Below are 14,745 nucleotides of genomic sequence, written 5' to 3' on the forward strand. Positions count from 1 at the left end.
CTCTATGGACTAAGTCAGCCAGGCACCCCAAATTGCAGCATTATTAATCCAGGTGCTCAGGTCACAAGTCAGCAAATGTTATCATTTCAAATTTAAAATATAGTCCAAGTCCAAACACTTATTACCGATTCTACCTCAACTACATTTCTTTTTTGTTTCCTGCTAATTTTCTTAACATTTAATAATCTTTAAATTGGTTTAGATTCATGCATTACATTTAGTGGCTGTGTCTCTCTCTTTTAATCTTTAATGGTTTTCTGTTTTTAAATTTCATGACTTTGATATCTAGACTATAGTTATTTTGTAAAAGATGCCTCTATTTGTCCTAGTGATAAATTCAGGTTACAAATCTTTGTTAAGAATATCATGAAAGGGGACATGTGGGTGGCTCAGTCAGTTAGGTGGCTGCCTTGGGCTCAGGTCATGATCCCAGGGTCCTGGGGTAGAGTTCCACATCCTGTATCAGGCTCCTTGCTCAGCAGGGAGCCTGCTTCTCTCTCTCTGTCTCTGCCTGCCGTTCAGCCTACTTGTGCTCTGTCAAATAACAAAGAAAAAAAAAGAATATCACAAATGTGGTGTTGTGTTCTTCTCATTGCATTCTATCAGGAGGCATGTGGTTTCATTTGCTTTGGTACTAATGATTTTTAACTTTTTAATAAAGATTTTATTTTTAGGTAATCTCTGCACCCAAGGTGGGGCTCAAACTCAAACCCCAAGATCAAGAGTCATATGTTCTACAAGCTGGGCCAGTCAGGCACCCCTGATTTTTTGTTTAAGGTAGTATCTGGCAGGGTTTTCTACTATCAAGTTACTTTTTTCCTCCTTTGTAATTAGTAAGTGTTTTGTAGGGAGATATTTGAGACTGTGTCAATATCCTATTCTTCATCAGATTATTTGTCCATTACATTAGCATTAACTCATGGGTTCTTATTTTATCCAATGATTTATGATCTATTATTAGTATTTATTTTGATGTTGAAATTATTCCTGATTTGGCCTGTGGGAGCCCCTTTAAGCTGGTTTCTGTGCCTTTTGGACATGTCTCAGTTCAATTGTCACCTGCTCTGAGACGAGTTCCCTGATGATGCTATCTAAACTCTTTCTCAAGTTATGTTTTAACTCACACATGCCCTATTTTATATCCATGGTAACTAGAATTACCCAGGTTCCCCTACTTATATTTTACCTCCCCCAACTGCAATGTGAATTCTTTGAGAACACAGGTTTTGTTTTATCACTCTGTCTCCAGCACCTAGAAAATAGGGACTCAATGAATAATTACTGAATTAATGAGTGAAAAGAATACATTATCTCCACTCTTAACTTTCGGTTATTTAAGAAATACTAAGAGCATGAATTTGTGGAAAGAACATTGACTGTGGAGCCAAACAGTCCTGGATTTTTATTCTAAACAGTTGTGTGATGTTGAGTCATTCACTTTATTCTGAGTTTGTTTGAGCTCTGCTCTCAGACAGCCTTCATAAGATTATATTTAACAACTATAGACAGATTTGCTTCTTGGTTTGTTTTTTCCCCCAAAGTCCAAAGTGTGTATATTTATCCATTGAAACAAGATAACCAGAGCCTAGAACTTTCTGCTCCCTTTTATATTGCTTTAAAAGACAGTACCTGTAAGACTGAATTCTACTGGGTGCCTGGGTGGCTCAGTTAATTAAGTGACTGCCTTCAGCTCAGGGTCATGATCCTGGAGTCCCAGGATCGAGTCCCCTGCTCAGCGGGGAGCCTGCTTCTCCCTCTGTCCATCCCCCCATCATGCCATCTCTCAAATAAATAAATAAAATCTTAAAAAAAAAAAAAAGCTTCTACCTTATACCATACACAGAAATCACTTTATAATGAATTATATGGCCAATTGTGAAATTAAAACAACTAAGACTCCAAGAAAAAACATAGAATATCATTATGACATTGAGACAAGCAGATTTCTAAAACAGGAGCTAGAAATCACTAACCACAAAAGAAAAGATTGAGAAATTAGATTACTTAATTATTTAATTGAAATAAAGACTGGGGTACCTGCATGGCTCAGCCTTTTAAGCATCTGCCTTTGGCTCAGGTCATGATCTCAGGGTCCTGGGATCGAGTCCCCATTTGAGTCCCCGCTCAGTGTGGAGGCTGACTTCTCCCTCTTCCTCTGCCTGCCACTCCCCCCCACCCCCCCACCCCCACTTGTGTGTTCACTCTCTCCGTCAAAACAATAAATAAAATCTTAAAAAAAAAAAAGTCTGTTTATCAAAATAAACAAATCCCAAATCTCTCAAACAGAACAAAACACTTCTTAAAAAAAAACTGAAACAAAACTAGAATTTGCCATTATTTTGGCTTGTTCCTAATTTGCCAATGTTTGACCTTGGATGAAGAGCAACATGCTGACCAAAGATGTTAAATCACCTCATGAAAAGGTGTGCTTACCATGGAGAAAACTTACGTTTCATAGTGCTTAGGCTACATATGATTCCAACTATGTGACATTCTGGAAAAAAGCAGTACAGAAACAATAAAAGATCAGTGGCTGCTAGGGCTGGAAGGGGAAGGGAAGAGGAAGAGATGAGTAAGTGCAACAAAGGACATTTTTAGGGCAGTAAAACTGTCCTGTATGATATTACAGTGGTGGATACATGACTTTATGATTTTATTAAAACCTATAGAACCAGGGTACCTGAATGGCACTGTCAGTTAAGTGTCCAACTCTTGATTTCGGCTCGGGTCACAATCTCAAGGTCATGAGACTGAGCTGTGCATCTGACTCCATGCCCAGTGGGGAGTCTGCTGGAGGATTCTCTCCCTCTGCCTCTCTCTGTGCTAAGCACACGCACTATCCAAATAAATATATAAATTCTTAAACAAACAAATCTGTAGAACTGCACAGCACAGAGTGACTCCTAATGTAAACTATTAACTTTTGTTGGTAAGGTTTCATCAATTCTAACAAATGTACCACACTAATGCAAGATGTGAAATGGAAAACAGAGGAAGAGGGGGTAAATGGGAACACTGTATTTTCTGCTCAATTTTTCTACCTAAAATCATGCTAAAAAATAAAGTCTATTAATTAAAAAAAATAAAGTCTATTAATTAAAAAAATAAAGTCTATTAATTAAGATAAAGTTTTAAAAGTGAGCTCACAACTGTTTTTCTATGAAGTGATAATATGGCACCTGTAATAATGCAGCACCCTGCATTCACGAACCTGTCAGTTTGACCTTCTAGTTTATGTATTTTCAGCAAGGGGTGGTTTTCAGTGTTTAAAGGAAAACAAAAATTGACTCCATAGGATTCAGAAAACCCAAAAGGCTAAGTTTCTTAAACCTTAATTTTATTGTCTGAATAGATAACAGTCTGAAAGAGAACTCTGTGTTATAAACTATAAATGTAAGTGATACAGCATATCTAAATTCTTTTTGATTTTGAGTAAAATCTATTTAAAGTAACCACATATCAAATTTTATTTATTTATTTATTTATCTAAAGACTTTATTTATTTATTTGACAGAGATCATAAGTAGGCAGAGAGGCAGGCAGGCAGAGAGAGAGGCAGGCAGGCAGAGAGAGAGGGGGAAGCAGGCTTGAGCCCGATGTGGGGGCTCGATCCCAGGACCCTGGGACCATGACCTGAGCTGAATGCAGAGGCTTAAGTCACCCCAGGTGCCCCTCAAATTTTATTTTATTAATGAAATGAAAGCCTGCTTCTGCTTTTTAACGAGACTTCTTTGAATGTAATGCCACTATTTTCTTATGCCTCACTGACGGTGAAACATACTTCCGATAACCTTTAGAAAATGTTACACTACAAAAAACCACTCAGGCTTGAAAAAAATTTATCTGAAGAATATGCCAATCTTCTTCGTGACTGATAAAGGCAAGAGTCTATCCTGAAATGCAACTTGATTTCACAACTTGAAGTAATGTTTCTATAAAAATTGGCACATATAAAAAAAAGCATTTTAGGTATTTACTTCCTATGGAAATACCTGAAACTTCCAAAAAATATAGCACTATAATTGAAAAACTTTTATTGTTAAAAGCATATCTTCATCTCTGCTTTTTAAAAGTAATGAAAATATTTGAGACATATATCAGGAAATAGGCAGAATTATAATTTAAATAAAAACAATGACAGCATAAAATTTATAAAGATGTAAAATTAGCCAAACTCTGTTATAATAAAAAGACACATCAGGCCAATGGCCTACTTGTTCCAAAAAGTATTAAAGACAGAACTGGCACATAGATACACACATACAACATTTTGCCCTAGTTCTTTCAGCTTGTACAGTGGTCCTCATTTTAAAAGAGAATGAAAAGTACAGAAAACTATTTTTAAAATCTCACCAAATTACACATCATTGCGGGCTTTTGCCGAGACTTTTCTGTAGGAATGAAAAAGCAAAGGTTGTGAAAATCCTAAGAAAACAGTATTGATTAGTAAGGTTAATAAGAAATGTATATTGGCACACTGAGATCCTAGGTGGCTCAAACTCCCTTAGATTACACTGGTAGATACATCTGCATCTGAGGGGGACTGTGTAAGTGTCCCTAAGCCCAAGAGACTAGGGGATTCTTTTCAGTACACTAGCAGTTTTTCTGTTAGTGATTGGCTTTATTACCATATAGATGTAGCTTAACCTGCAAATTTACTGCTGAACAGTTGGAAAGGATTATGAGACTGTGAAAATTTTAGTACAAATGCACTGAGACATTATACCCAGCCTTATACTCTATTCTCAAATAGAGAAATGTTCCCTATTAAAGTTAGTCTTTACATAAAAAATTAGTCTTTCACATAAAAAATGTGAAAACACTCGAAACCTCAAAAACGGAAAGAACAGAAAACACTGAAAAGCACATGATCAACATGATTTTTTTAGCTATCTCAAAAGTATGCTTCTTTCCTCCTAAAAAGAGTCTAATTACAAAGTATGCTTCCACTGCATTTTAAAAGACATATATCAAATATCATTACAGCAATTTTATAAAAAGACTGATACACTTTCAAATATTTTTTGTTGTTATTAAAAAAAATAAAAGGCTGTAAACTGTCATTGATGGGAAACAGCACGTGATCTCAAGGGAAGAAACATCTCACTAGAGTTTCCACAAGTTCCTTCTTCTTCTAACTGCAGCTCCGGTGGCAAAGGAGGAGCCCCAGGGTCCCCAGGTCTGGGAAGTGTAGTTGAAGAGAAGGTGGGATTTTCAGTTCTGCCAACTTCGAGAACAGGCAAATTCAGAGAAGACTCAGTAGAAAAAAAGGGGGCAGTGCTGGATTCTCCTTCAGGATGGTATATGACAGTGGATGCTCTCAGTTTTTCAGAGAAATTACTCTCATCTGAATTTGATCTAGAGAAGTTGTTTGTGGCTCCACCTGGGAAAGGCTCACAGCTGCTACATTTCAGTCCTACAATAAAATTATTTAGATGTAAATGAAAAAAGTAACTTAAAAAATTGAGCCCATACCCATCTTGTAAGTTTTTAAAGATTACAAGCTAGTTACCACACAACCATGATTTAAAGAGCAATTTATAAATTCTGCCATAATCCATTTCACGTTTCATTTACTTTTCCCAACAACTATGAAGTATATCATTATGTTTATTTCCTAGATAAGGAAATAGTCTCAAGAAAACTAAATGACATGCTATAACTCACATTTAATTTGTATCCTTATATGCTTAACCACTGAATGACCTGGAAAAAATTAAGTAGCCCCTAAAATTTTTCATAAAATAAGAAAAGCTGTCACAACTAATATTCTTTAGCATTCTGGCACAAAATGTATTAACCAATAAAAAAAAAAACTTTAAACAGAGCATATGCTAAAATTCTGAGTTAATTAATATAAATTATGGATTCTTGAATCACAGGGTGTTAGAAGTAGGAGGGATTTCAGAGGTCCCCTGGCATAACTTCTACCAGTAGAGATGAAAAAATAGAGGCCCCAGGATTAAGTAATGCCCAACATTCCAGAATTACCTCATGGGAAAGCGAGAACTATAACCCAGGTCTCCTCTTCACATCAAATAATGTCCTGGTTCTCAACTTAACACTTTACTTAAATGACAATGGTTGCTCTGATCAAAGAATTTTACCACATCCAATGGGTATAGCTAACAATTAGCCTCAGGATGAAAGAATAAACACACACTAATTTTATCTTTCTGTTAGTCTTAGCAAATATTTAACTTAACCGTCTGGAGACACAGATCCTCCTGAATTGACAAATTTTATGTCAAATCTGTGATGTCTATAAAGTATATTCATATGTCACTTTTTTCCCCACTAGCTCTTCAACCTCACAATACATTCAGCATTTCTATTCCATGCTATAGAAACTTTTTTCTAAAATATGGCTTAGGAGAGGAGACTTCCAATGTGCCCCAAATGGACTTACAGAATTTCTTAAGGGCAGAGCCCTAGATTACTCTTCTCTATATCCCGCGTGCCTAGAACAGCTGGAGGACAGCTATATCACATGCACATTTACTTATTTAAGGGTGCTACAGAAAGGCACAGAGAGAGAGAGAGATGGGGTTCGTGGGGAGAGGAGATTTAAATAGTGCAGGAAATTCTCTGTGGTATTCCAATTACTGATGTGTGCTCCAGAGTGAGGGAGAAACACAGGAAGTGAATTTGCTATGCCATTTATCAATTTCCATTCCCACGCCTCTCTCCTCATGCCAGACTGAGTGTGACTCTAGTGTTTAAGGTTATGGATAGCTTACAGGACATGACTCTTACAAGCATATCCCAACCACTTCATTCTGTGATCAACTGGTGGAAGAAGAACTATCAGAGCTGGACTTAAAAATACTTTGCCTATATATTGTTCTTCATGTGTGATGTGCATTTTCAGGGGTTACTTCTGAATAGCGATCTTACATTCTGCAGACTTCAGAAGCAAACGCATGTGTATACCAGGATTTTCTTGAAGTTTTGTATAAATGGTATTGTTAAATGAATATAAAAACAGAACACTGAGTGATAATCCATTCTTCCAATGAAATGACATAAGGTAAAAAAAAAAATGTAAATCAAATGTAATTCTGAAGCTGAAACTTTCTGAATAAAAACAAAACAATCATTTCTGGGTTTCTTTGTTTTGTATTTTATTTTTAAAAGCATTGTCATATTTAAATGATTTCTTGGACACCAACATATCTTACCTTTCAGATGTTCTAGTTTTATATTTCTAAGTTTCAACACTTCATCTGTAATCTTCTGAATCAGGAAGTTCTGTGTTTTTTCTCGCCGAATAGATTCAACCAGTGTATCCAGTCCTTTGGGGTTTTCTTGTAAGTAGTCTAACAATTTTCCAGCCCTTTTTCTACTTGATGTTCGGCAGGAAATTTCTTCAGTGTCTTCTCTGCTGAGTATTTTTTTTGCGCGTAGATGATCAAAATGTCTCTCAGCTATGATTTTTTCACACAGGTATACACGCAGATTTTCTAAAGCCTAAAAGACATAAAACTGTGCTTCAGTGTGTTTTTTTCCCCCAACACTTGAGGAAATCACATAGGTGACTGATTATTAGTTAGAAATCTTCACTGGTGGGAGAAAACATACTGAAGTCAGGAGGCTCAGGCCTACTAAAATCCATGTTATTAAGAGAAGGGCCAAGTAAACAGAAGTAGGTCCTAAACTAAACATTCCTTGCAGCTTCTGTCTTGCTTTAATTTAATCTCACAGCTATAAACCAAGACCAGGCTACTATGAGGAGGAAACTGGCTGAATCTAAAGGGCCTGTGTCTGTGGACATAGGGAGGTATGCTCAGGGCCTCCATCTTCCGGGGTAAAGATAAGAGCAGAGGCTTCCATGTTAGTTACCATTGAACAAGGAATCCAGGATTAGTCAGGACCAAAAAGGATAACTTAGTGAGGCCTCATAATTTATAACTTTCTCACGTTTGTAAATTTTCCACTTTCCTGAAGTAAAACCGTAAGAGTTTCTATCCTAGAGTAAGAGTGTCTTTCCTAGAGTAAAACCGTAAGAGTCCACAATGTGTCTATCTTTGGAATCAGTTGGAAAGACCATACCCTAACTCAGTGAGTCAGCTGGTAGAAGGGAAGTTGGCACAGGACTGGAGGAGTATGCTAAAGAAATAGTGAATGTTGGACGAAATTAAAGAAATGAAGAAAAGGAAATCACAGAAAACAGGCTGAGATCTGAGCAGTACCTCAGGGAACTTAATTAGCAGAAAGCTGATGTGGGTCCCAATAAAAAGCATTAATAATTTGATGCCAGCAACTGTATTCTAGCTCTTCTTGCATTTACTAGATATGTGATCTTGGGTAAGTAACTTAACTACTCCTCCGTGCCTCAGTTTCCTCATCTGAGTATTATGAGGAATAAAATAATAAATGTAAAGTACTTAGAAAAGTGCCCGGTACATAGTGAGTTGTCAACAAATGTTATGACTAATTTGACTTCCATATAACGAGCTAGCTAAAGGCAATGGAAGACCTTGCAAGTATCCCAGTACATGGTGGCAGGAAAGTAGGCTGGGTGAAGGGTTCCCATAGTTCTCAGTCCACTGAACTTCCACGTTCATTTATTTATTCACACAGAAAACATTTCAAATATCTAAACACCTAATATGCCAAGGGCTGAGTGTACAAAGATGAACAAGATTTGAATCCTGTACACAACGGTCACATGGTCTAGTTGGAGAGTAGTATCAAACACAAGCCAATAATTATAATGTGGTATGACCCAGAAAACGAAAACAAAAACAAAAACAAAACACCCCACAAGTACTGGGGAAGCACAGAGTAAACAACTAAGCATACCTCCATGATATGGGAAATTTACAGAGGCTATGTTTGTAGCATGAAGGTGCACAGAGGGGAATATGAACAAGTCTGGGGGTAGCTGGGATGCAGGGTGCACATGAAACAGTGGTAAGAAACTAAGCTGAAAAGGAAACAGGCTGGATCATGGAAGAATTTTTATAATACATTGAGGAACATACAATTCACTGTAGCCACAAGAATCATCAAAGGCTTATAAATAGAAGCAATTAAAAAACTTTTGCAGAGGACTGGGGGGGAGCAAAAACTGGGAGAACTGTAAGGAGACTGCTGCAATGTTTTCCATAAGCCATGCTGAGTGCATGAATTTAAGCTGTGCGGATGGAGAGAGAGAATAGATTTCAAAGCTGAACTCCTCGAAAAAAACCTCTTCTGTTGTCATCTCTATGACTTATATGCTGATGATCGCCAAGTTTGTGGATGTGATCAAGACTTTCTAGACTTAGCCCAGATACTTCAAATTCAACTTGTCCAAAACCAAACTTGTTATCTTTGCCTGTCCTTTTCCTCTGATATTCTTAACTCATTGGGGAGTACCTCCGTCCATCCAATCATGCAATAAACCTACCACTCATCCTCCACTTCCTCTCTTCTGCTCACTTGCCACATCTGATCACCTACCCACCAAGTCCTGTCAATTTATCTTACATTTATCTAATACATTTATCTAATTTATAGATACTTACATTTATCTAATGTAAGTATCTTACATTTAATCTAATTTTATATTTCTATCTTACATTTATCTAATCTGCCCCTTTACTTCATTTCTATTATTAGCATTGCCTTAGCTCAGGTCTTCGTCAGATGTTGCATGGACTATTAACAAACAAGACACCTAGTTGTACTTCCTATTTCTTTCCTCCTGCTCAAATTTCTTCTTCACACATCTATTAGATCTTCCAAATTTTCAAGAGAAAATGGAAATCTGGAGTGTTACGTGAATTCTGCTAATATTGAAATGCTATCAGTGAATTTTGTAAAAATTTAAAACTTGGTTTTTTTCCACTAACTTAAAAGATAAAGTCCTTCCCTTTGGCAGAACAGTTGAGAGGTCAGGAGTGGGGCGCTTGATCAGGCCAACTTCAGTTCAGATCTTAAATCTGCCATATATTCCTGTAAGAGCTGGGACAAGTAACCTAAACTTTGGGTTATTTATAAAATAGTGATAAACACTTACCCTGCAGGACTGCTGGAAGGTCTAAGTAGGACAATGAATATGAAGACTTGAGACAGTCTCTGATACACAGTAAGTACTCAATAAATAACAGCTGTTTGATCATGGGAGACAGGGTACTTTGTAATATGGCTCCTGCCTACCTCTGGAGCTTAATCTATCACCTCCTCTACCTGTCCTGGTACTTTATGTTCTACCTAAAAACTGCTGCCCATCACTCCCTAGTTCTTTGTGTTATTACTTTGTTTTTCTCTTTTCATACCCCAAGTCCCTATTTTTCATTTATGATGTGGCACAGTGGCCACCTCCTTTAGGAAGCTTTGCTTAAACTCTCCAGAAGGACTTAGGCACCCATCTCCTCTGTCCTCACGGCACCCTGTGTGTTTATTTCACTTGTCTATATATCACTACTCCACTTCTTATCTCCCAATTCACTTCCACTCTGTGTCACTACTCTTTTCAGCTACCAATAACCTCCTCACTGTCAAATCTCATACTTGTTAGTCTTCATCTTACCTCTCAGCAGTATGGACACAGCTGACCACTCACTCCTTCCTTGAAATACTGCTTTCTTGCCCTATATGAATATTACGTTCCCCTGGCTTTATTCCCACCTTTGAGGCTATAACCTTTCACTTTTTAAAACTCCCCTATGATCTCCCTTTTCCCTTCTAGCTCTCAACTTCCAAGGTGAACTCATTCAATCCTACACTTGTATTTCTAGCGCAGATCTCCTTGCTGATCTTCAGACTTGTAGGTCTAATTGCTGATTTGACAATTTTACTTACCAGTCTGATCTTTCTAAACTTAATCCATCACCAAGTCCTATCATTTCTATTTCAAAAATGCAACCGGAATTTGCTTGTTCCATCCATTTCCACTGCTTTCACCCTGATCTAAATCACCATCAGCTCTCAACTATGTAAATTCCAACAATCTCCTCACGGGTTTCCCCTTTTCTTTCTTTCTTTTTTTTTTTTTAAAGATTTTATTTATTTATTTGACACAGAGAGAAAGAGTGAAAGAGAGAGCGCAGGCAGAGGGAGAAGCAGGCTCCCCCCTGAGCAAGAAGCCCCACGCAGGGCTCAATCCCAGGACCCTGGGATCATGACCTGAGCCAAAGGCAGCAGCTTAACCAATTGAGCCACCCAGGTGCCCCTGGTTTCCCTCTTCTTACTTTTGCTCTCCTAAGTCCATACAATAGGTAGAGGAATTAAAAAATATAACATAATTCTTCAATTCTACACTTGGGGAGAAAAAAATCCTAACACTTTATTGCCATCTGTAAGACCCTTCAAGAACTGGCCGTAGCTCACCTTCAGAACTTCATCCCAGGGCACCCTCTGCCTGTGTTTCCAATTTCCCCAAGTCACCAAGGTCTTGCCTGTTTTAGGTCCTTTGCAAATTCTATTTTGCCTACAATATTATTCCCCCAGTTCTGTCATATTCTTCAGCAACCAGTTTAAAAGTAACCTTCCCTGACCATCCTATGTCAAGTAGATTTCCCCTGCTACGTCTCAGTGCCTATCTGTCTCCTTTATAGTACTTAACCATAATTTGTAATTATATATTTGTTTTCAACCTTAATGACCTGTATGTCTGAAGCAGGCAAAAGCCAGGCATGTTTTGTTCAATTCTGTATATCCTGCACTTAGCAGAGTGTCAAGTAGATAGTTTCAGATGAATGAAAAATTCACTGCACTTATACTGTCATTTGAAATTATTAATTCATGTCTGTCTACCTCCTCCCAAGAAATCAAGCTCTTTTCAAACTGGGATTTGTCTTAGTCTTTAATTTTTGCCCTCTTAGAATCATGCATGCCTCATAGCAGCGTGTAATCCTTATTTATGAAACTGAACAAAATTCAACTCAAAAGATGAGGTAAACAACTAGAGGGGGTGGGCGGAGATCATAGTGAAAAAGTAGGACTTTCTAGGAGGATGGGTGATGGTGGTATACTATCCATCAAGACAGAGAATACTGCTATGGACAGTAAGCTGCTTTGGGGAAGGGATGATAAAAAGTTCAGTTTTTGACAAGACAAGGACGTGTGCAAAATACAAAAGTGGATTTCCAGTAGATATTTGGAAATAAGGACCTAGAGCTGACAAAGAAGGGAGTCCAAATACGTTTATGATCATTTTAAAGCCTTCTGAGGTCATCAACCATTTTGAAAATAGCATGAAAAAAAATTTTAAGGAAAAAAATGTGCACATACTTTTTTTCCCATAGACCTCCTGAAATCCACTTGTGATTCCCCAAGGTTATGAATTTCTGATACAGCTGTAAATTGAAATCATGGAGATGGATAATATCGATGAACTGATAGGAAAAAAATGAATAAAGACCTGGAAGACACTTCACAATTCTGTCTGTGTCCAGGTTTTATATTTATGCTCACCTGTAACCTTTCACAGCCATTTGTTATCAACTGCAAAATGGGAATGACAATTATTTCCCTTAGAGGCTGCTGTAAAGACTAAATGGGAACACTGCAATTTGTGTGACAAAGAATCTGGAACACCACAGGCCTAGCTCTTAAAGTTCATGGGTCCACTGGCACAAATCTTATATAAGACAACACTCATATATTCTATGGTAGTTACCAATGTCCCAGTTTTATCTCAAATAGACTATAAAGAAGAGGCCAGACTGTCCTTTTTTTGTATCTTTCTAGACCCAAGAAGAGTACCTTCCATATACTCAGTGCTCCACAAAAATCTGCTGAATGAGGAAGCTAAGGTACAAATCCCAGTCATACCCAGCCAGTTTCCTTTTACTAATGAGTCACGCCAATTGTAATTATGTAATCATGAGTGCAGTGTACTAAACTTTTCAAGGTAGGGAAAGGGGAAAATTTTAGGGTAAATGAACATTTAAAAGTATGCTGTCTTGTCCAGTTCATAAATATGATTCTGTATAAGTACTAAAGTGTTAAACTGGAACTCATTTTCTCTTGAGTTTGTGTGTTTAATTTGAAATGACATGAAGTTATGTCAGTGGTACCCATATAGGTCTCATTCAGCAAAACAAGTAATTAAAAGCAAAAGACAAGAAATACCTTAACCAGTAAGTGTTAAGTATCAAGATTTGGGCAGTTCTGCAGCGTCCAAGCAAAAGACCCTAATTTCGGTACTGAATATTTTCAGCATTTACCTGTGAATTAATTTTTGGCTACACGTCCCCCCACCCCCCAATTTAAATACGTGGGCGTGTGCTTACTAGGGGAATTCCAGGTTGTGCTTTCAGCTGTTGAGCTTCCCCCAACCCCCCTTATAAAAAGAGTTTCACATATTTGCTCCACTGCTTGGAATCCTTCAACTGGTCCAGCTTTCGCTCCAGGTTGAGCCATCTGCCTAAGGATTCTGGCTCAAGATGAACCTGGGCAGTCGATTCCCAGCAACACCGCTCCACAGCGCAGTGGGGGTAAAAATCACCAGAGAAGAGCGGGCAAGAAGCTGACTGCGAAGAAACGCTCCAGTGGACAAGGTTTCAGGAATCCAAGCCCTGCTTTTAGCGATTTTAAACGTGGATTAACAGGTCACAAGGGGTCACTGCCACTAAGATCCCTCGGGTGCCGTCCTGCGGTGCCTGGACCTTCCGCTTCTTCCACCCGAAGCCTGCTCTTCCGACTCGGACTCCCACTCCGGGTTTCCGCTTTCCTCGCCCTCCCGTCCGCAGCCTGCCCCAGTCCACCCTCGACCCCCGGCCCTGGACGGCGCCTGGGCAAGGTGGTGCTACTCACGTCCTTCTTCACTTCTGTCAGGTCCTCCTCGGTGAGGGACGGCGCGGTGGGCTCCATGGCGGAGGAAGGAGTAAGTGCTTCTTCCGGGTCCGGGAGCTCCGGCAACACCGCCCGGCCAGGCTGGGGACCTGGGCCCGCGGGTGAAGGGGGAGAAGGGAAGGCGGACCGGGTCGAGAGGAAGAGAACTGCCCTCTAGACAACGGAGGGGCGCAGGAATGAAACCGCAGAGCTTCCGGCTCCGCCTCTGGGGCCGAGGGCGCCGCAGACCTAGCTGTCCCAAAGCCAGGTTCCGTGCAGCTTTCCTTCCTCTCCCGGAGACTTAGGCGCAGGCTCCGCCCCCCCGACGAACCGGGGCCAGTCTTAGAACCCGCCCCATCTCAGAGGGAGCCAATCGGTGACGGCCCGTGGGCCAAGCCTGTCCCTGCCCCCCGGCCGGACCCTATCAGGAGTGGCTCCGCCCACAGCCCTCACGCGGCATTTGCGAGGAGCAGTCGGTAGGCCTCCCAGTCAGGATCGTTTCCGTGGGTGTGGCCCGTTGCTCCTCCCGCCGCACGCCCCGCCTTCGCAGGCTGCTCAGGGGTGGAGACGGGTCTCAGCCTGTCAGTACATCTGGATTCCGCCCCTTTTCCCAGATCCTGCCCTACAATTTCCGGGTGCTGAGCGAACTCAGTGAGTTGTTAGGCTCTTTGCTCGCGTGCGGGTACCAGCGCGTGTGCACACGAGGCACACACGCCGCTTAATTACAATATTAAAGAAATTTTTGTAAGAAAAACCACCTATAATCCGCTCGTTTTAATACCTAATTTAACGTCTGCATACCTTTTTGGTCACTTTTTCATAATCCTGTTTCCTCATTTGTTCATCTGTGTGATGAAGATAGGTCTAGCTTACGCCTCTCACAACGGCTACTGTGAGAATCAAATGATACTATATATGTAAGTTCTTAGAGGTACTTGGCACACAGTATGAACTCAATTTATTACCTTGTATGACTCA

At 39.6% G+C, this 14,745-nt stretch overlaps 1 protein-coding gene across 1 annotated transcript; it reads right to left on the minus strand.

The window, feature by feature from the left end:
• Positions 1–4,009: 4,009 nt before the first annotated feature.
• Positions 4,010–14,082, minus strand: BCL10 (BCL10 immune signaling adaptor). Its single transcript, XM_045064801.1, has 3 exons — positions 13,750–14,082; positions 7,182–7,470; positions 4,010–5,416 (listed from the first exon to the last, which is right to left on the minus strand). The coding sequence occupies exons 1-3, from the start codon at positions 13,804–13,806 to the stop codon at positions 5,061–5,063; spliced, it is 702 nt and encodes a 233-aa protein (XP_044920736.1). The 5' UTR covers positions 13,807–14,082; the 3' UTR covers positions 4,010–5,060.
• Positions 14,083–14,745: the final 663 nt, after the last annotated feature.

The sequence above is a fragment of the Mustela putorius genome, unplaced genomic scaffold (assembly GCF_011764305.1).
Source record: "Mustela putorius furo isolate JIRA1106 unplaced genomic scaffold, ASM1176430v1.1 tig00003853_pilon_pilon_pilon, whole genome shotgun sequence".
Lineage (NCBI taxonomy): Eukaryota > Metazoa > Chordata > Mammalia > Carnivora > Mustelidae > Mustela > Mustela putorius.

Coding starts and splice junctions, on each gene's coding strand:
- BCL10 (XM_045064801.1), bottom strand. CDS start 13,806: ATGGAGCCCACCGCGCCGTCCCTCACCGAGGAGGACCTGACAGAAGTG. Junction 7,471..13,749: donor TGACAGAAGTGAAGAAGGAC/GTGAGTAGCACC, acceptor TATGTCTTTTAG/GCTTTAGAAAATCTGCGTGT. Junction 5,417..7,181: donor AAAACTAGAACATCTGAAAG/GTAAGATATGTT, acceptor ATTTTATTGTAG/GACTGAAATGTAGCAGCTGT.